Here is a 22697-nt window from a genome sequence, read left to right on the forward strand (position 1 = left end):
ACTTATGCTTGTGTCTATTTACCAGAGCTGGGAGAGGAGAGGGGAAGAATGATGGAGATTAATAAACACAGTCAGCTGGGAGACTTGAATCTGCTACAGTGTGAGAGAAATTGTGACAAGGAGCTGCTGCTTCTCTGAGTAAGCTGTTACTATTGGCAAAAGAGCAGCTAAAACCTGATAAAGGCCTTATACCAGAGGGGCCAGTCATTAAACATTTAAGTTGAGCCTGTAGGCTTTCCCTGTCAATGACTGACTGCACGGGAGAAAGGAAAATCACTTGGGGAGGGAGGGAGATAAGGGAGGTTGAGAAATGTGTGACACAATTCAGATGTATAGTGAAAAAAAGCATATTTCTAACATCAGAACTGCGAAGGCCCTGTAGCAGCAGGCAAATTCTTTTCAAGTGATGTATATGGGTGATAAAAGTTGGTAGCATTCTAGAATTCAGGGAAGGATTTTAAAACATCCATCTGCTTGTACTCCACATTTCATGTTAGACCCAACTATAGTGTTCACAGTTCTGCTGTGTAATAAAGCTACAGTATTTATTAAATGTTTTCTATATTTAGAAATGTTGTGTTATCCAATTGGTAGTTATAGTCTTGTCCCATCGCTGCAACTCCCGTATGGACTTGGGAGAGGCGAAGGTCGAAAACCATGCGTCCTCTGAAACACAACCCTGCCAAGCCGCACTGCTTCTTGACACACTGCTCGCTTAACCCAGAAGCCAGCCGCACCAATGTGTCAGAGGAAACACGGTACAAGGTACGGAAACACTGACCATGTCAGCGTGCATGCGCCGGCACTTCACAGGAGTCGCTAGAGCGCGATGGGACAAGGACTTCCCGGGCAGTCAAACACTGCCCTAACCCGGACAACGCTGGGCCAATTGCGCGCCGTCTCATGGGTCTCCCAGTCGCGGCCGGATGTGACAGCCCGGGATCGAACCCGGATCTGTTGTGACACCTGCAGTGCCTTAGACCGCTCCGCCATTCGGGAGGCTGTAATAAAGCTTTTTAACTAAGAGCTGCCATGTCAATATCTGATTTAGCATGCAGGACCATTAGAGGCCATATTGTTACTTACCCTTGATTTGGACCCCACTCGTTACGAATACAGAGATGCTTATGGACAGGGTCCTTCATGTAGCCATCTAAGCATAGACAGTCACCTGCAACGGGAGTACAATAAAACAATGGCATTCTCTGCAGTGAGATCGATTCACCTGTCTCCTTAATTACTCCAGGACTGTGATTATTTTATATTTGCCAGCAGCAGCACAGACAAAGGATGTGTCGGATATGGCACCATTTCAATATATATTTATAGAGCACTATAAAATGAATAGGGTGCTATTTTGGACACAGCCCAAGAACTGTGCTGGTCAGGCTAGTTCCTCTCCAGCAGCCTCCTGATCAGTGCTAGTTATTACAGCCATCAGAAACAGGGGAGCTGCTCTTTTCTGCTGATGCCTTCTGTCAGCACACAGGAGGAGGGATGTCGCCCTAACCTGATTCAACCAGATTGATGGGGATTCACATTGAGAGCAGGGACCTAGCTACTGTATACTTCCAATGACAGACATGCCCTGAGCGTGTTATACAGGGGATACGGGGGAGAATGCATTAGCTCCTGATTTTCAAATACAAATGTTAGTGCAAAGGTTAACTGTCACAGAATGCCAGGATGAAGGTAATCATATCTGATGTAGCTGCTCATATTTCCTGTACACAACTTGATGGTAAATATATTGAATAACATATCTGTAGGCCTGGTGTGTTAACCAGCAGTTGTTTTAGGGGTTTAAACAAGTCCAAGCATCAGGTATTCAGAGTTTGAATCCTAAATGGGATTTTTCAGAGCTCAGATTGAGTGGTAATTTACTCCCTTTATAGATGGTGGGTGTATACAAATAAGGATGAAGTGAAATGATGAGTCATACCAATTCAAACTTTCACCAGAGTTAGCTTTAACATTAAAATGCTAGTCTGGGCCCAATACATCATGCTACAATTACCATAATTAAGTACTCATTATGAAGTGATTTTTGCCCATTAATGTGATGCTATTACTTTTACTGCAAATGATGGAAAGTGAAAGTGTCCTAATGTGTTATACAGGTAATGTGTTTAAAAAATGTTATGTTACTGGGTTCTTCATGTCCCAAGTGACTGACTGAATATTAATATGTACTTAGCTGTCTCAACCAAATGTCCAACTAAACGCCAGTGACATGCACTTGACAATAAAGTTTCCTTGAACTATCAGTAATTATATCATATTATATCTTAATTGCACAACTATCTTATATGCAGTGACAATGCACAAGCTCAATCTATACATGTTAGATTTAGTAAGCCCCAATACATTCATATTCCAAACACTCCTGTTATTTTTGAGTGCCACCTTGCATGAGTAAAGAAAATGCAGCTAGTTGCACATATTAAGTCCTTCATCCATGACGTTTTAACTCAAAATGTATGTTGGATTCATAAAATGTTCAGGTCTGCGGAACATATGTAAACCAGAGAACAAAACAAAGTTTGTTTCTGTGTAATAAATGTCTGATATGCTTGAAGGGGGAAGCAGAATATAGCAGTAAGACGAAACATAAACAACAGCCTGTAGCACCTCCAGCACTCATCCCAGCCTAACACAGAGGTATGTTTCAAATTCACAATCTCTTTTAATATTTGCAGAAGCACAGTTATAGTCACAACCCATCCCTGTTTTCATCAGCATCTTCTCCCTGAGAAGGATTGAGCCCGACTTGTAGTTAGCGAGCATCTACTACCTTGCAATCTTTCCAGGCACGGAGAGTAGAGAGGGTTTCATTAAGCATGCATCATATGCAAAACACAATGTAATTAGGCATTGCACCAGGCCTCCTATTCTATATTTCATTTTAAAAGAGAGGGGCTCAAATGATGTATTACATTTTAAGGAATCCAGGTGGTGTCCCCCCCAATGGACCAACTTTTTATTCATTTAGATCTGAGAATTCACCTTTCAGTACACCGAAGACACCGGTCTATCTTGAATTATGGATGCAAACATGGAGAGAACTTCTTTTTTCCAAAAGTCAGACATTTCTACAATGATAATCAGTAGCATGGTACACACTTTCTATATTAAACTGATCATTAGGGAGATTCAGTGAAATCTACAACAGAGGTGAATAACTAAAAATCTAAAGAAAAATGTGTTTCCACTCAGTCTGTTTTTATAGCCATACCAGAAAAGAGCATTACAATATAGCAGGCTTCATTGGTGAAAACCTACCTAGTATAATGAAATGTCTAGCTGAAAAACAACACCAAAACCTGGCAGTATTAAGTAATATACAGTATCAGTCAGAAGTTTGGACAACCTTACACATTCAAGGGTCTTTTTATTATTTTTGCTATTATCTACATTGTATAATGATAGTGAAGACATCACAACTATGAAATAACACATATGGAATCATGTAGTAACCAAAAAAGTGTTAAACAAATCAAAATATATTTTATATTTGAGATGCTTCAAAGTAGCCACACTTTGCCTTGATGACAGCTTTGCACACTCTTGGCTTTCTCTCAACCTGCTTCATAGCTTGACTTTTTCCACATTTGGTTCTGTTACAGCCTGAATTAAACATGGATTAAATTGAGATTTTGTGCCACTGATCAACACACAATACCCCACAATGTCAAATTGATTTTTAAAATGTTTTTTAAAAGCTATAATGTCTTGAGTCAATAAGTATTCAACCCCTTTTTTATGGCAAGTCTAAATACGTAAATACATAAAAATGTGAATAGAGTACGAGGCAGTTTAATTTGGGCAGGATTTTTTACAAAGTGAAAATAGCGCCCCCCTATTGACAAAAGGTTAACAAGTCACATAATAAGTTGCATGGACTGACACTGTGTGCAATAATAGCGTTTAACATGATTTTTAAATGACTACCCCATCTCTGTACCCCACTGTACCCCACACATACAAACATACAATACGATTCATCGATTCGTATGCTATGATGCTGGTAAAGTTGTCTCGCGCACCTACAGTGCTGGTCATAAAAGAAAGCTAGCTAGCTCATGGATGCAAACAATGTTCTTCCCCAAAAACATAGCAAAATGACATAATCTGTTTCTGTAGCTATAGTTAGCTAGCTAACTATATAGCTAAGTTTCATCATCTAAAATAACCCTAATTTATAAGACAGTTCTTATTTGATTAATGATATCGAACCCATCTATGTGAAGCCAGCTACAATAAGGATTAGCCACAATAGTGGACTTTGCAGTTAGCCTTCAAAATAAAAGTATGTCATTAACAGTGATGAAAATGAATACAAATAGTAGAATTATGCCATAATTTAATAGATCATGCTAAATGAGGTTGGCATGTTGTCATATAAAATCAACAAAAGTTAATAATTTGTTAATTTGACAAAAATCTGATGAAATCACACTGGATGTATTATACTTTAGAATTGCATTGTGGGCATTCTTATTTCTCTGTACAGCCTTACCTATGGATTATGGATCAATGACATGGGTTATCAGTCTACTCAGTGACACCCCCCAGAGAACATTAGCATCGTAGCTCTTATTGCGGGACTCAAACAACTGTGAATTGAGTCCCATGTATTGTCAACCTACTCTGTGTATTGAACACTATTCCAGAGGAAAAACAATACTGCGTGGATGTTTTGGAGTCTGATAACTCTGAGGTGGAAGTTGGGAAAAAATATATTAGGTATTGAATAGACTGTTACCCCATTTCATTGATCCCCAATCCTTAGGTAAAGCTGAACAGTCCAATATGAATGTCAATACACACAATAGGCTGACTGGGGAGGTGATTTCAAACAGTCACAGTCCCGCGATAATAGCTACAACACTAATATTTGTGTAAACTCTACACAGTTGTGTTCTGTGGGTGTCACCGAGTAGACTGATACCCCATTTTATTGCTTCACATTCCATCCTTGTTTAACATCATCTTGTCTAAATATGGCATGATTCCACCTTGTAACCCTCTGCATCACTTCCAAAGAGGTACTTTTATTTTGAAGGCTAACCACAAATTCCACTATTGTGCCTAATCCTTATTGCGGCTAGCTTCACAACACATAACCCAGTCAGGTCAAGCCTCACTAGCCAGATGAATGTTCTGAATTTGCACGTGCAAGCCAAGCGCCACCACTACTACCAGGATTCCTAAATCATTGCTAAGAACAATGAAAATGACTGCAGTTTCTACTGGTCATTGTTTTCAGGCTGATTGTATTGGTGCTAGCTAGGTACCAAGCTAAAATTAGCTAGCTACCCCAGAAGTTGTGGTCAAACAAATAATGCTTTATTACCAATGCGGTATTGTAAACACAATGTTCATGTCCAATGTTTGCTTGTTTGCAGACTTTTTGTACAGCTTTGACAGTGCTACTGATAGTAGTGGTGGCGCTTGGCTTGCACGTGCAAATTCAGAACACACAACATTCTATAATAGAACTGTGTTATTTGACATGTCAAATTAAAAGCTTATTTAACGTGACAAATAGTGGTATTGTCAAATAGTGTTATTTGACGTGTATTTCTTTTGACAAGCAAAGACCCAAACGGTGTTCTATAGTATGTCGTGAAGCTAAGAGCAGTGACGCTATTACTGTGTAACTCTGGTAGGGCAACATCATGCTCGACCAGTCGCGAAAGCCAATAAGAATGGTTGATTGTCAAGGGCAATGAATTCCACTATCTTGGCGTTAATGGTTTTCGCCTTTGAGCTATCTCGTTGAAACTTTCTTACTCTTTCAAAAGACTGCTTGACTTGTTGACTGCTCAAACCACACAGCAATTGTAGGCTAGGTTAGGAATTTTACGTGGCGTCATTATGTCATGTGTCATGTCCCTACGTTATATAGGTATGTATGTCAGCTTTGACATCGGTTTTTCACATCGGTGTTAAACTAGACATCGGGCCGACACCGATGTTTGCATTTTTAGCTAATATCGTCCGATTCTGATATGTTCACCGGTATATTATGCATCCATACTTGAAAATGTTTGTGATATCAACAGAGATGGAATATTTTTGGGGTGACCTAAATATTGACCAGCTTTCATCAAACCGCAAACTCAGCTCCATCATTCATTGAATCAGATGGCTCCTTCATCACAAAACCCACTGATATTGCCAACTACACTGAACAAAAATATAAACACAACATGTAAAGTGTTGGTCCCATGTTTAATGAGATGAAATAAAATATCCCAGAAATGTTCCATATCCACCAAAAAATGTATTATCTCAAATTTTGTGCACAACTTTGTTTACATCCCGGTTAGCGAGCATTTCTCATTTGCCAAGATAATCCATCCACCTGACAGGTGTGGCATATCAAGAAGCTGTTGTGAGGGCGAGCGGTTTGCTGATGTCATTGTTGTGAACAGAGTGCCCTAGGGTGTCGGTGGGGTTATGGTATTGGCAGGCATAAGCAAAAGACAATAAGCACAATTGCATTTTATCGATGGCAATTTGAATGCACAGCGATACCGTGACAACATCCTGTCGCCCACTGTCGTGCCAGTCATCCACCGCCATCTCCATGATAATGCACTGCCCCATGACACAAGGATCTGTACACAATACCTGGAAGCTGAAGATGTTCCAGTTCTTCCATGGTCTGCATAATCACCAAACATGTCACCCATTGAGCATGTTCGGGATGATCTGGATCGATGTGTACAACAGTGTGTCCAGTTCACGGCAATATCCAGCAACTTCACACAACCATTGAAGAGGAGTGGGACAACATTCCACAGACCACAATCAACAGCCTGATCAACTTTATGCGAAAGAGATGAGTCGCGTTGCATGAGGCAAATGGTGATCACACCAGATACTGGTCCACGCCCCTACCTTTTTAAGATATCTGTGACCAACAGATGCATATCTGTATTCCCAGTCATGTCAAATACATAGATTAGGGTCTAGTTTATTTATTTAAATTGACTGATTTCCTTATATGAACTGTAACTCAGTAAAGTCTTAGAAATTGTTGCATGTTACGTTTATATTTTTGTGCAGTATATTTTAATAAAAAAAATTATTGGCAAGATAAGCAAACTAAGACAAGACATGCCAGCAACAAAAGCCGAACCTACACATCCAAGTATAACTGACCAAATTATGAAAGACAAGCATTGTAATTTTGAATTCTGTAATGTGAGTGGGGAAAAGGTGAAAAAATTATTGTTGTCTATCAACAATGACGAGCCACCTGGGTCTGGCAACTTGGATGGAAAATTACTGAGGATGATAGAGTACGATATTGCCACTCCTATTTGCCATCTCCTCAATCTAAGCTTACAAAAAACTGTGTGACCTCAGGCCTGGAGGGAAGCAAAGTCATTCCGCTACCCAAAAATAGTAAAGCACCCTTTACTGGCTCAAATAGCCGACCAATCAGCCTGTTATCAACCCTTAGTAAACTTTTGGAAAAAATAGTGTTTGACCAGATACAATGCTATTTTATAATAAATAAATTAACAACAGACTTTTAGCATGCTTATAGTGAATGGCATTCAACATGCAAGGCACTTACACAAATGACTGGTGATTGGCTGAGAGAAATTGATAATAAAAAGATTGTGGGAGCTGTTTTGTAAGATTTCCTTGTGACTTTTGACATTATCAATCATAGTATGCTTCTGAAATATGTATATGTTATGTTATGTATATGTTATGGCTTTACACCTGATGGGGGTCCCCTTGGGGTCATGATAGGTGCTGCACCAAATGATTGATGTATTATTGCCGTTGCCGCTTGCTATAGACCACCATCTGCCCCCAGCTGTGCCCTGGACACCATATGTGAACAGTTAGGTGACCTAAACTGGGACATGCTTAACACCCCGGCCATCCTACAATCTAAACTTGATGCCCTCAATCTCACACAAATAATCAATGAACCTACCAGGTACAACCCCAAATCTGTAAACACAGGCACCCTCATAGATATCATCCTAACCAACCTGCCCTCCAAATACACCTCTGCTGACTTCAACCAGGATCTCAGCAATCACTGCCTCATTGCCTGCGTCCGTAATGGTAATGGTCTGCGGTCAAACGACCACCCCTCATCACTGTCAAACGCTCCCTAAAACACTTCAGCGGGCAGGCCTTTCTAATCAACCTGGCCCGGGTATCCTGGAAGGATATTGACCTCATTCCGTCAGTAGAGGTTATTCTTTAAAAGTGCTTTACTCACCATAAATAAGCATGCCCCATTCAAAAACTGTAGAACCAGGAACAGATATTGCCCTTGGTTCACTCCAGACCTGAGTGCCCTTGACCAGCACAAAAACATCCTGTGGCATACTGCAATAGCATCGAATAGCCCCCGCGATATGCAACTTTTCAGGGAAGTTGGGAACCAATATACACAGGTAGTTAGGAAAGCAAAGGCTTGCTTTTTCAAACAGAAATTTGCAGAATAAGAGCACCTCCTCCCAGCTGCCCACTGCACTGAGGCTAGGAAACACTGTCACCACCGATAAATCCACAAAAATTGAGAATTTCAATAAGCATTTCTCTACGGCTGGCCATGCTTTCCACATGGCTACCCCTACCCCGGTCAACAGCCCTGCACCCCCCACAGCAACTTTCCCAAGCCTCCCCATTTCTCCTTCACCCATATCCAAACAGCTGATGTTCTGAAAGAGCTGCAAAATCTGGACCCCTACAAATCAGCCGGGCTAGACAATCTGGACCCTCTCTTTCTAAAATTATCTGACAAAATTGTTGTACCCCTACTAATAGCCTGTTCAACCTCTCTTTCGTATCGTCTGAGATCCCCAAAGATTGGAAAGCTGCCGCGGTCATCCCCCTCTTCAAAGGGGGAGACACTCTAGACCCAAACTGCTACAGACCTATATCTATCCTAACCTGCCTTTCTAAGGTCTTCGAAAGCCAAGTTAACAAACAGATCACCGACTATTTCGAATCCCACCGTACCTTCTCCACTATGCAATCTGGTTTCCGAGCTGGTCATGGTTGCACCTCAGCCATGCTCAAGGTCCTAAACGATATCATAACCGCCATCGATAAGAGGCAATACTGTGCAGCTGTATTCATCGACCTGGCCAAGGCTTTCGACTCTGTCAATCACCACATTCTTATCGGCAGACTCAACAGCCTTGGTTGCTCAAATGACTGCCTCGCCTGGTTCACCAACTACTTCTCAGACAGAGTTCAGTGTGTAAAATCCGAGGGCCTGTTGTCCGGACCTCTGGCACTCTCTATGGGGGTGCCACAGGGTTCAATCCTCGGGTCAACTCTTTTCTCTGTATACATCAATGATGTCGCTCTTGCTGCTGGTGATTCTCTGATCCACCTCTACGCAGACGACACCATTCTGTAAACTTCTGGCCCTTCTTTGGACACTGTTAACTAACCTCCAGACGAGCTTCAATGCCATACAACTCTCCTTCCTTGGCCTCCAACTGCTCTTAAATGCAGGTAAAACTAAATGCATGCTCTTCAACCGATCGCTGCCCACACCTGCCCGCCCGTCCAGCATCACTACTCTGGACGGTTCTGACTTAGAATATGTGGACAACTACAAATACCTAGGTGTCTGGTTAGACTGTAAAGTCTCCTTCCAGACTCACATTAAGCATCTCCAATCCAAAATTAAATCTAGAATCGGCATCCTATTTCGCAATAAAGCATCCTTCACTCATGTTTCCAAATATACCCTCATTAAACTGACTATCCTACCGATCGTTGACTTCGGCGATGTCATTTACAAAATAGCCTCCAACACTCTACCCAGCAAATTGGATGAAGTCTATATACAGTGCCATCCGTTTTATCACCAAAGCCCCATATACTACCCACCACTGCTCTCGTTGGCTGGCCATCGCTTCACATTCGTCGCCAAACCCACTGGCTCCAGGTCATCTATAAGTCTTTGCTAGGTAAAGCCCCGCCTTATCTCAGCTCACTGGTCACCATAGCAGCACCCACCCGTAGCATGCGCTCCAGCAGGTATATTTCCCTGGTCACCCCCAAAGACAACTCCTCCTTTGGCTGTCTTTCCTTACAGTTCTCTGCTGCCAATGACTGGAACGAACTGCAAAAATCACTGAAGCTGGAGACTCATATCTCCCTCACTAACTTTAAGCACCAGCTGTCAGAGCAGCTGTCACGGCCGTGAAAAGAAGAGGACCAAGGTGCAGCGTGGTCCTCTTCTTTTAGCAGCCGTGACAGAACTTCCCACCAACAACGGACCAAGCAGCGTGGTAAGGAGGAGCAGCGTGTCCAGGATTCATGGACTTGGGAGGAGATCCTGGACGGTAAGGGACCCTGGAGGCGGGCTGGGGAGTATCGCCGTCCACGGGAGGAACTGGAGGCAGCAAGAGCAGAGCGGCAGCGTTACGAAGGGACTCGGCTAGCAAGGAAGCCCGAGAGGAAGCTCCCAATTTTTTGGGGGGTGGGCACACGGGGAGTGTGGCTGAGTCAGGTTGGAGACCTGAGCCAACTCCCCGTGCACAGCGTCGTACTGGTCAGGCACCGTGTTATGCGGTGGAGCGCACGGTGTCTCCAGTGCTCGTGCACAGCCCGGTGCGCTACCTTCCAGCTGCCGAATCGTCAGGGCTAGAGTGGGCATCCAGCCAGGTCGGAGGGTGCCGGCTCAGCGCATCTGGCCGCCAGTACGTCTCTACGGCCCAGGATATCCTGCGCCGGCTCTGCGCACTGTGTCTCCGGTGCGTCTGCACAGCCCAGTGCGTCCTGTGCCAGCGCCTCGCTTCTGCAGGGCGAAAATAACCATCCAGCCAGGACGGGTTGTGCAGGCTCTACGCTCAAGACCTCCAGTGAGCCTCCACGGCCCAGTGTATCCTGTGCCTGTCCCCAGAAGGACAGGGCCTCCTGTATGTCTCTCCAGCCTGGTACGTCCTGTGCCTGCATCTAGAACTAATCCTCCTGTATGTCTCCCAAGCCTGGTGAGCCCTGTGGCAGCTCAACGTACCAGACTGCCCATACGTCTCCTCCCTCCAGTGATGATCCATGGCAAGAAGCCTCCAGTGATAATCCATGGCACGAAGCCTCCAGTGATGATCCATGGCACGAAGCCTCCAGTGATGATCCATGGCAAGAAGCCTCCAGTGATGATCCATGGCACGAAGCCTCCAGTGATGATCCATGGCACGAAGCCTCCAGTGATGATCCATGGCACGAAGCCTCCAGTGATGATCCATGGCAAGAAGCCTCCAGTGATGATACATGGCACGAAGCCTCCAGTGATGATCCATGGCAAGAAGCCTCCAGTGATGATCCATGGCACGAAGCCTCCAGTGAGGAGTCATGGCACGAAGCCTCCAACGAAGCCCTCCAGTCCGGAGCCTCCAGAGACGTTCTCCAGTCCGGAGCCAGTCCGAAGCCAGTCCAGTCCAGTCCGAAGCCTCCAGTGAGGAGTCATGGCACGAAGCCTCCAACGAAGCCCTCCAGTCCGGAGCCTCCAGCGACGTCCTCCAGTCCGGAGCCTCCAGCGACGGACTCCAGTCCGGAGTCTCCAGCGACATTCTCCAGTCCGGAGCCTCCAGCGACGTTCTCCAGTTCGGAGTCTCCAGCGACGGCCTCCAGTCCGGAGCCTCCAGCGACGGCCTCCAGTCCGGAGCCTCCAGCGACGGTCTCCAGTCCGGAGTCTCCAGCTACGGCCTCCAGTCCGGAGCCTCCAGCAACGACCTCCAGTCCGGAGCCTCCAGTGACGGTCTCCATGCCGGAGCCTCAAGCGAGGGTGCCCAGTGCGGGGCACGCCACGAGGGTGCCCAGTCCGGGGCCCGCAACGAGGGTTCTCAGTCCGGGGCCCGCAACTAGGGTGCCCAGTACGGGTTCGCAACGAGGGTGCCCAGTCCGGGGCCCGCAAAGAGGGTGCCCAGTCCGGGGCCCGCAACGAGGGTGCTCAGTCCGGGGCCCGCAACGAGGGTGCCCAGTCCGGGGCCCGCAACGAGGGTGCCCAGTCCGGGGCCCGCAACGAGGGTGCCCAGTCCATGGCCCGCAACGAGGGTCCCCAGTCCGGGGTCGAAGAGGAGGGTCCCCGCACCAGAGGTGCCACCAAAGTGGGATGAGCCAGTGGTGGAGCGGGGTCTGTATCCCGCACCTGAGCCGCCACCGCGGATAGATGTGCCCACCCAGACCCTCCCCTATAGGTTTAGGTTTTGCGGTCGGAGTCCGCACCTTTGGGGGGGGTTACTGTCACGCCCTGACCTTAGAGATCCTTTTTATGTCTCTATTTTGGTTTGGTCAGGGTGTGAGTTGGGGTGGGTATTCTATGTTCTATGTTGTGTAGTTCTATGTTTTGGCTGGGTAGGGTTCTCAATCAGGGACAGCTGTCTATCGTTGTCTCTGATTGAGAACCATACTTAGGCTGCCCTTTTTCCCACCTGTGTTTGTGGGAAGTTGACTTTGTTTAGGGCACATTAGCCTTTAGCTTCACGGTTTGTTTTTGTAGTGTTTATTGTTTTGTTCGGCATCATTTTGATTAAATAAAAGAAAATGTACGCTATAGCCCATCTGTAAATAGCCCATCCAACTACCTCATCCCCATACTGTTATTTATTTTATTTATTTTGCTCCTTTGCACCCCAGTATCTCTACTTGCACATTCATCTTCTGCACATCTATCACTCCAGTGTTTAATTGCTATACTGTAATTGTTTCGCCACTATGGCCTATTTATTGCCTTACCTCCCTTATCCTACCTCATTTGCACACACTGTATATAGACTTTTTCTATGTTATTATTGACTGTATGTTTGTTTATTCCATGTGTAACTCTGTGTTGTTGTTTGTGTTGCACTGCTTGCTTTATCTTGGCCAGGTCGCTTTATCTTGGCCAGGTCGCACCTTTATTTAACCTACCTGGTTAAATAAAGGTGAAATAAAAATATATATATAATAATTGATTATGCTTATGTTGTATTAATAGAAGGGGAAGGGCTATAAGACCCTCCCCCACTTCATTTATAGGGTCCTGGATGACAGATTAGCAATATATGCATTATAAGGTTTAATACTGTTTTTTAGTCTCTGCCTCTTATAAGAAACGGTCTGAGCAGATGTGTGAGCCATTGCAGTCAAAACAGGGGATCTGTGAGAAAGCGCCTCAAGACTAAAAGAGATACATAGACACAGACCCCTGCAGGGGAGTAAATAGATAAGAGACAGGTCAGACACACCACTGTAAGCCACACAGGAATGGAAAATTACTGCTGAGCCCTTAGAAAACACTGGACTATTGTTTTCTCCTGCAAGTTTGTATAACTGTATATGCATGGGCTTGGTCTCATGAGTAGAAGGTGTTGACGTAGGCAGTTACATCACTAGGGATTGACTGCAAGTATATTAAAGAAACTTTGACCTTTTTTATTTTGCAGAACTTACTCTGAAACATACGTGCTGTGTTTCCGTTGTCAACTTCTGTCTGCAATTGCATTAATAAAGGTTTGATTGATTTACTTAAAGAAGATATTGTCTGATTGTTGATTTACATTTACATTTAAGTCATTTAGCAGACGCTCTTATCCAGAGCGCATTACAAATTGGAAAGTTCATACATATTCATCCTGGTCCCCCCGTGGGGAATGAACCCACAACCCTGGCGTTGCAAGCGCCATGCTCTACCAACTGAGCCACACGGGACCTGATTTCACCAATAAGCCAATGATTGACAAGGAACAAGGAACCTACCCCAACACACCCCCTGCTATATTATGGATTTAGAGTTACCTGTCTAACAGAACCCAGAGGGTGTTCTTTAATGGTAGTCTCTCCAACATAGTCCAGGCATTCCTCAGGGTAGCTATCTAGGTCCCTTACTTTTTTCAATGTTTACTAACGACCTGCCACTGGCTCTGAGTAAAGCCTGTGTGTCTATGTATGCGGATGACTCAACACTATACACGTCAGCTACTCCAGTGAGTGAAATACCTGCAACACTAAACAAAGAAATGCAGTCAGATTTCAGAATGGGTGGCAAGAAATAAGTTAGTCCTAAATATTTATAAAACCCTAAACCTCAACTAAAGCTTGTAAATAAATAATGTGGAATTTGAGCAAGTAGAGGAGACTAAACTGCTTGGAGTAACCCTAGATTGTAAACTGTTATGGTCAAAACATATTGATGCAACAGTTGCTCAGATGGGGAGAGGTCTGTCCATGATTCAATATTAAAAAAAATATATATATTTAACCTTTATTGAACTAGGCAAGTCAGTTAAGAACAAATTCTTATTTACAATGACGGCCTACTAGGGAACAGTGGGTTAACTGCCTTGTTCAGGGGTAGAATGAGTAATAAAGCTCTGCTCTGCCTTCTTAACAATGATATCAACAAAGCAGGTCCTACAAGCCCTAGTTTTGTTGCACCTGGACTACTGCCCAGTCGTATGGTTAGGTGCCACAACAGGGTAGCACGTCTGGCCATTAAATGTACACATAGAGCTAACATTAATAATATGCATGTCAATCTCTCATGGCTTAAAGTAGAGGAGAGACTGACTTCATCACTACTTGTATTTGTGAGAAGTATTGACATGTTGAATGCACCAAGCTGACTGTTTGAACTATTAGCACACAGCCCAGACACCCATGCATACCCCACAAGACATGCCACCAGAGGTCTCTTCACAGTCCCCAAGTCCAGAACAGACTATGGGAGGCGCACAGTACTACATTGAGCCATGCCTACATGAAACTCTATTCCACATCAAGTAACTCACGAAAGCAGTAAAATCAGATGGAAAAAACCCAGATAAAAATACACCTTATGGAACAGCGAGGACTGTGAAGAGTCACACACACAGGTACAAACACAAGCATACAAACACACATAACATACACAATATACACACATGTACACCTGGATTGTGTGTTGTAGTAGAGTAGAGGCCTGGAACAAACTTAATGTATTGTGTAATCTGTTGGAAAATGTATTTTAATGTTTAACATTTTTAACATGAGTGTCCCAGCAAGAGCCCGGACTTGAACCATCCAACCTGACAGAGCTTGAGAGGATCTGCAGAGAAGAATGGGAGAAACTCCCAAGATACAGGTATGCCAAGCTTGTAGCGTCATACCATAGGAAAACTTGAGGCTGTACTCACTGCCAAAGGTTCTTCAACAAAGTACTGAGTAAAGTGTATAAGTATGTAGACCCTTGACTTTTGACTTTTTTCCACAGTTTCTTACGTTACAGCTATATTCTAAAATGGATATATATATGTACAGTACCAGTCAAACGTTTGGACACACCTACTCATTTTCTTTCTTTTTCTACAATCTACATTGTAGAATAACAGTGAAGACATCAAAACTATGAAATAACACATATGGAATCATGTAGTAAGCAAAAAAAATAAACAAATAAACAAATATATTACATATTTGAGATTCTTCAAAGTAGCCACCGTTTCTTTGCTTTGATGACAGCTTTGCACACTCTTGGCATTCTCTCAACCAGCTTCACCTGGAATGCTTTTCCAACAGTCTTGAAGGAGTTGCCACATATGCTGAGCACTTGTTGGCTGCTTTTCCTTCACTCTACAGTCCAACTCATCCCAAAACATCTCAATACACTTGGAAAGTACTTGAAAATACTCATATACACTGCTTCAAATACCCCTTCATTTATTTTTGTATTTATTTAATTGTTTAGCCCTGTTTCTCCCCAACTTCATGGTATCCAATTGATAGTTACAGTCTTGTCTCATTGCTGCAACTCCCGTACGGACTCTGGAGAGGTGAAGGTCGAGAGCTGTGCGTCCTACGAAACACAACCAAGCCAAACCAAGCCGCACTGGTTCTTGACACAATGCCCACTTAACCCAGAAGCCAGCCACACAAATGTGTCGGAGGAAACAGCGAGCACTGCGCCCGGCTTGCCACAGGAGGAGTCACTGGTGCACGATGGAACAAGTACATCCCTGCCGGCCAAACCCTCCCCTAACCCGGACGACGCTGGGCCAATTGTTCACCGCCCCATGGGTCTCCCGGTCGTGGCCGGCTGCGACATAGCCTGGACTCTTACCCAGAATATCTAATGGAACGAACAGCTTGCACTGCGATGCAGTGCCTTAGACCACTGCGCCACTCGGGAGGCCCACTCCCCTTCATTAAACCTAGGTATTTGAAAATAGTATTTGAAATAAGTATTTGAAAATACTTACAGATACAATTTGGTCGACCTCTTGGTTTTCTACAAATAACCATTCAAATACTAAAATAAAAGTACTGGGCTGTTTATTTTTAAATACTTAAAAACACAGAAAAAAAGTTTTTAAATAACAAATACTCAAATACACATGTATTTGAAGCCAGGTCTGCTTGTGATACAACCTCAAATACATCATTACATTCCATTCTGGATCTTTCTTGTTTTCTGTACATTCATATACATTTGAGAACAACCTGAGAAACGTGTTTTAATTCTTTTTTTTAAGTGCAATCCTCTGGGGATCCAATGCACATTTGTATGTATACCTTTTTTTGAATAAAATACAATACAATTAACTTAAATGCAATATTGAAGTTCAATGAAAGTGCAGACAGATGTAATTGGTTGCCAGAGTTAGAGTGTGAGAATCGGTGGCATGCACTATGCGGTATAGTACCTGTCTCTGGATCACACTGGTGTTCACAGGGGTCCAGAATGCGACGGCCACACAGCTCATTGATCCAAGGCCCGCTGGCATTCTGCTGGTAGTATAGCAACACCTGGGCCGGGTTCAGCCAGTCAGACGCATCCAGTTGACTGCCCTGCAGCAAAATGAACTTGGACCCTAAGAAAAAGGGAAAGGGTTGTTGGTTGTTGGAAAACACACAGTTTAGGCACCTACCTGATCAATTAAAGGTTCAGTACTGTACATCAGCAGTTCTATCAACCTTTCTATTTAACAGTTCGTGAGTAGAGACTTATCACAAGGCACAAAAAATAATACATTTCCCCGGATGAAAAACAGCAATGAAATGGATAGGACACAATGTTCCGGCAACTCATTTCATATTTATGAAGATGCATTGCATACACAGTTGTGGCATAAATATAGATTTCTCCTAGGCAAAAACCTAGATTGTTATCACCTTAACCACAACATTACATTAAGTCTGATAAGATTGTGTAGACATTTATGGACACGTTCTAAATCGATCTGAGTTCCTGCGATTCAAAAGGCAAATTCACAATCCTTCATCTCTTTTCAGCGTTGCCTCCCCTGGATGCCTCCTGGAATGATAATAACACCCGGAGTATCCGTGGAATACAGTTGTGGTTAGGAATCAAATCAAACCGGAATGATGGATGAGTAAGGCAAGTCACACCCCATAATATATCTGGACTGCCAGCTCCCATGATGGCTGAAAAATGCCAATGAGCCAAGAGTGAGTACTTGGCCTGCAGTGCTTTTCTGCAGGTGCTAGCTACCCTGAAATTCATTAGCGAGCCAGCCCAAGCACACAGAAAGCGGAGAGAGAGTGATGATACAGTGGGTGGTCACGACGACCTGGCCTGATTGTGCTTTGATGCTTTGAGGGCACATCTGTTGTGGTCTCACATGGGAGAGGGGAGAGGGGAGGAATCAGCCTAGTGACATTTTCCCATTTCCCTTTGTCTGGGAGTGGGGTAGCAGAGAGGCATACAGTTATACTCCTGTGGTTTTCAGGAGGGCAGGCGATCGCCGCTTACCGTCTGCGATGAGGTGCTCGGGCACATGGAGGACGACCCGGACGTTGAGGCCACAGGAGAGGTGTGAGGAGTACACCAGGCCGATCACACAGCTGACAACGCTGATCAAAGTCAGGGTGGTCTTATTGATGGGGCTTCGTGGGGAACCTGCTGGAAAAAAGAAGGACAGACAACAAAGGGGAAGCATGTGATGCTGAAACCACTGTGGTTATTTCCCAAATGGCACCTTATTCCCTTTATAGTGCACTACTTTTGACCAGGGCTCATGCACTATAAAGGGAATATGGTGCCATTTGGGAAGCACCCCTTTACTCCCTTCAGGACCTACACCAAGGGAGTCGCTTACAAACAAGTCATCACTGGGCTTTCTGCCCATGAAAGGGACCTCTGTATCAAACCGGTGGCCTTTGGGAGATTTGGCTAGTCAAGTCTACCTGGTGGGGCGATAAAAGTGTTCCTTTGAAGGGTGCTATTGCCATATGTGCTGAAGGAAAAAAAGAAAATAGCCCAAATAAGAGCAGTTCAGAGGTTGCTTTGCCTCTTTCTTCTCCTTTCCTGCCATCCAGTTTGGTGCAGCCCCAGCAGAGTTCATTACTTATAGCACGCCTGCTAACATACTGTAAATACAGATATATATATTTTTTTTTTCTTCAAAAAAATATGGGGGATTGGAAATGGAGACAATTACATTAATAGATACCACAATCTATCTGCAATTTAAAGCTGATCTACCCCCCCAAAAAAAAGTTTCCTACCTTACAGCACATACACACCAACAACAATCTGACCTGTATTATAGGAAGCCAATAACAGCCTTCAACTTTGTTAGAAGTGATTCTTAATCCCTATCCAATGTTTGTCGATTACTGTCCCTTTTAGCATTCTTAAAATAACTCAGGCAGAACTTCTTAATTCAAAATATAGCTTAAGTTAATCCTTAAAAACAAAGGATTGCAGAGTAATACCGAGACCTAACTTGTAAAACAAATTCACCCACATATAGGGAACTTATTACTGAGTGCATTTATGCTAACAAGGGAACATAATCTTATATTTCAAATTCCGTTCTTTGCAATGTGACACAAAGCCACGAACTTCATTCATTATGGTTTTTTTTACAAAAAGAGAATGAAAAATGAATCCCATCATTATGACACTCTCTCTCTGCACATCTTTTTATTTAATTTTTTTACATCTACAGATGGTATTGCATTTCAGTAACATGATTTCAGGTATCCAGATAAAAATGTAAAAAATCAAGTAATGTCTCATCAAGTCAACATTTATTTTGATTAGCTTCACGGTTTGTGTAGAAATGCACATTCTAGTCTTAACTGTTTTACTAATTAAACGTGTTGGTTATTTTGTTTATGAAACCTGTGCAGATAACAAAATCTTAATTGGTTGGAGGTGGTGTTGAGGATGTTGAGGCAGGCATGCCATATCTGGTCGTTCAGATGCTTTTATTTTGGCTACTCAGTGTTAGGGGCATTCCGTTCCTCACATCCCCCACATCATTACTGTACATCACAGCGCCAAGGACATATAGCATGCTCACAAACATACTGTTGGTCCCATGCACTTTCACGGTCACACAACAACAATACAAGCCAATCGCTTCCTTTATTTCAAACATTACAATGCTAAAAACATTATTGTCTCAAGTTAGGCAGATATCAAAATCGTACACATACTCAAAAGGGTTAGAACAAAGCACATTGTTAACACCAACCATGATCACTAGCAAAGAGAGAATGTTTGAATAAATGTGTATGTGTTTGAACTCAAGCATTGTAAACACATACATTTGTTGTCCATTCATCTACTCTAATATATGTATTTTTTATTGCCATCATGCGAGTATGAAATCAGATGATGTCTGTACAGTATAATATTCCTTCCTTACCCCCTGAGCCCCACGCGCTGTTGGCGTTACCATTTCTCATACCTCGGCTGCGGCGCCTGCTGCGATTGGGGTCAGTGTAAAAGGTCAGCTGAGGTTCGCTGTCGGCCTCCGTGCCTGAGTCCCCGTCCGGGTTTAAGAAGGTTGAACCCGCTATAGAATTCACAAAAAAAAGCTCTCATCACAATAACGATGTGATGTGTCCTTTGTTTGGATGAAATGCGTGGAATACATTGGATGTCAATTGACAAATTCTGCAGTTGACTAAGGAATTTATACAGCAAGTTTTTTTTCTACAATCACTTTGCATTGCCATCACCATACTAATAGCCATATGTAATCGTTACAGTAATATGGCAAGTAGAAAGAGAGAGCTATATACCCCTGCATAGCAGTCCCATGGGTATTACATACTGACTGTTCTCAATTATAAAAGGATCATGTTGACACTTTAAGTGTTAATCGAAAAGAAACATCAACAAATGCATAATTCATTATAAAAGATGTGGATTAGATTATTTACATTGCCTGAAGGTTGAAAATGTGTAGGTGTATCAAAATCTTGATAGTGAAACTGAAAACTTGAGGCGTCTGTACTCACATCCACATTCCTGTACCACTAAATGTGACCTTTAATGAATGTTACTAATAACATTAAGGGGGCTGATTGGAATTGTGTGTTACACAACATATTGTACTGCTTGCCTTGGATCAGTGTTAGCCATACGGTACATGCAAAACATTATGGCATGTTTTGGAGTCTGTTAAAGTTTTAACAGCAGATTGTTGTTACATTTTCATATTTTGATCATGCTATGGTACGAATGGAAAATAATAACTGGAACAGTGGGCTAATCTTCAGCTTTTATAAAACATGTCACTTTTCAGTATATTCTATACAAGACATACAGTTTTACCCTCTCTCAGGAAGTAATGAATACATGGATTCATGAGGTGGAAAGTATGAAAGTCACATAACAACAACATACATCCAATGGTATTCTGTCACAATTCATTAAACCAACATGACTCTGGCTAAGTCCCAAACGCACACTATTCTTAGACAGGCCGATTCAGACTTACGAAATGTATGCCTTCCCTACACACTTCTCAGTAGTTGATATTTAGACTTACCTTATGGAGGCACTTAACGAGATTTGAGGGCGTGGTTCCCTTGTTCCCCCACTGAATAAATTAAATTCAACACCAAAAACACACCCACTGGGTGGGATACTAATTTGATCAGGGAGTTTTTGTTAAATTTGTTTCTGTTAATTTTTTGGGAAGAAATCCCTTTAAATATGGTGTACCTTTAATTTGAATTTGATCTTGAACGTAGACTATGCCTTCAGAATATATGTCACGTGACTAGTTTCTTTTTTTCTATGTTTTGTATTTCTATGTTTTGGCCAGATATGGTTCTCAATCAGGGACAGCTGTCTATTGTTGTCTCTGATTGGGAATCATACTTAAGCAGCCTTTTTTTCTTTGATGTTTGTGGGTAGTTATATTTGTTAGTGGCACTATAGCCCTAGTAAGCTTCACGGTCGTTTCTTTGTTTCTTGTTTTGTTGGCGACATTTTAAATAAAAGGAAAATGTACGCTAACAACGCTGCACCTTGGTCTCCTTCCGACGACGGCCGTGACAATATATAAAGATAGCAATGAAAACATATGCATATTCGTCATCTCCATTTTAGAACCCATGGGTAGATTTAAAAACACTGATTTTACACATTATCATTAATGTTTAGGGAATAATCATGAATCCTATTTCATGGAAAAATACAGCCTTTACGCACGACAAACCAAAAAAAAGTGGTTTGACAATGGAAGTAGCATAGCCTACAATATAATTATAATACCCTAATTTCCCGCAATGATCATGGAACTGTGTGATAGCAAGTTTCCAGTCCTGCACCGTGCATCAAGTTCAAAGTAATAATTTCAGCACCATAAATGAGCTCCATAATGATTTAATTAGCCTACATGCCCCAATGTATTTTTTATTACAATTTGTATTTGGCCTTCATTAAATAGCATCCACTATTACTTGACCATCAGCCACAACCACAAGGACGTGACAGCGTTTATAGAGGAAATAAATAAAGGTAGGCTAAATCAAACAATGTAATAGAACAAACACTAAATTGGCAGTTAAATATACGGGATTATTACCTGCGCTACAGGTAGTGGCTAATAATATTTAACATAGGCTATTGCCTACAAATTGAAGGAAAAGGGGAAAGTTGTGGAATATGAATAAAACATTCTAAAATATATTGTCATTTAGCCTATATTTACAATCCCCTTATCCAAACAGATTACTCATTTAACTAGCTCTTATCAATAGCTCTTGTCATATACAGTGCATGGAGAATGGTGTTGTTTCAATCGCAAAACAGAAAGTAGTCCTAGATGCTATTTCCACTTGGAACAGGCAGGTTCGCTAGACCTTACTCATGGTTTCCTCGCGGGTAAAGGTGTTGGAATTATTTAAGGAATTAAGTCAAGGCCATAATACGGTGTATCTATAGACACACCTCTGCCACATCTCCATATCTTTAATTTAACCAAACATGGCAATAGTGGGTGATTGCAGCCCACAATTCTGGGCATTCCTGCATGTGGGCATCCCATTGGTTCCTGCGTGAATGCCCCCCCCCCCCCCCCCTCGAGCATGCCATCTTCATGCTTGTCTGACACTTTAGATTTTCTGGATTTTCCCAGATTGTCTATGCAATTAAAATGTGGGTCAAAAGGGAAATACAAGTATTACCTGAGTTCTCCAGGGGTCGAATGACACTGTCTACCGGTGTCCTAGCTAGCTAGCTACCGGTGTCGTCCCCGCTTCCTGCCTGCTGTGTACAGCAGTCCTCCTAGCTAACTAGCACACAGTGTCATTCGCTTCTGCCTGCCGAACACCTGCCCTCACCGTCGTTAACAGAACTGCGGGAAAGCAATGCCGACAGCTATCGTTGTTGCTTGTCGCCCTTACCTCTTCTTCTTCTGTGGGGTTTATCGGCAGTTAGCATCCAACTTTATGGTGCAATACCGGCA

The 22697-nt window shown here is 43.0% G+C and overlaps 1 protein-coding gene across 7 annotated transcripts in view; it reads right to left on the reverse strand.

Annotated features, from left to right (window-relative positions):
* LOC139550800 (astrotactin-1-like) overlaps positions 1-22697 on the reverse strand; it is a 261506-nt gene that overhangs the window by 165419 nt on the left and 73390 nt on the right. For 2 of the 7 annotated variants that reach the window (XM_071361963.1, XM_071361961.1), the window contains exons 5-8: positions 19641-19790; positions 17735-17884; positions 16665-16832; positions 1087-1171 (exon numbers count right to left, since the gene is read on the reverse strand). In XM_071361963.1, the coding sequence (XP_071218064.1) occupies positions 1087-1171; positions 16665-16832; positions 17735-17884; positions 19641-19790 (553 nt within the window). The remainder of the gene's footprint in view (positions 1-1086; positions 1172-16664; positions 16833-17734; positions 17885-19640; positions 19791-22697) is intronic. The other 5 variants (XM_071361962.1, XM_071361965.1, XM_071361964.1 and 2 more) reach the window with 5 other exon arrangements.

The sequence above is a fragment of the Salvelinus alpinus genome, chromosome 23 (genome assembly GCF_045679555.1).
Source record: "Salvelinus alpinus chromosome 23, SLU_Salpinus.1, whole genome shotgun sequence".
Lineage (NCBI taxonomy): Eukaryota > Metazoa > Chordata > Actinopteri > Salmoniformes > Salmonidae > Salvelinus > Salvelinus alpinus.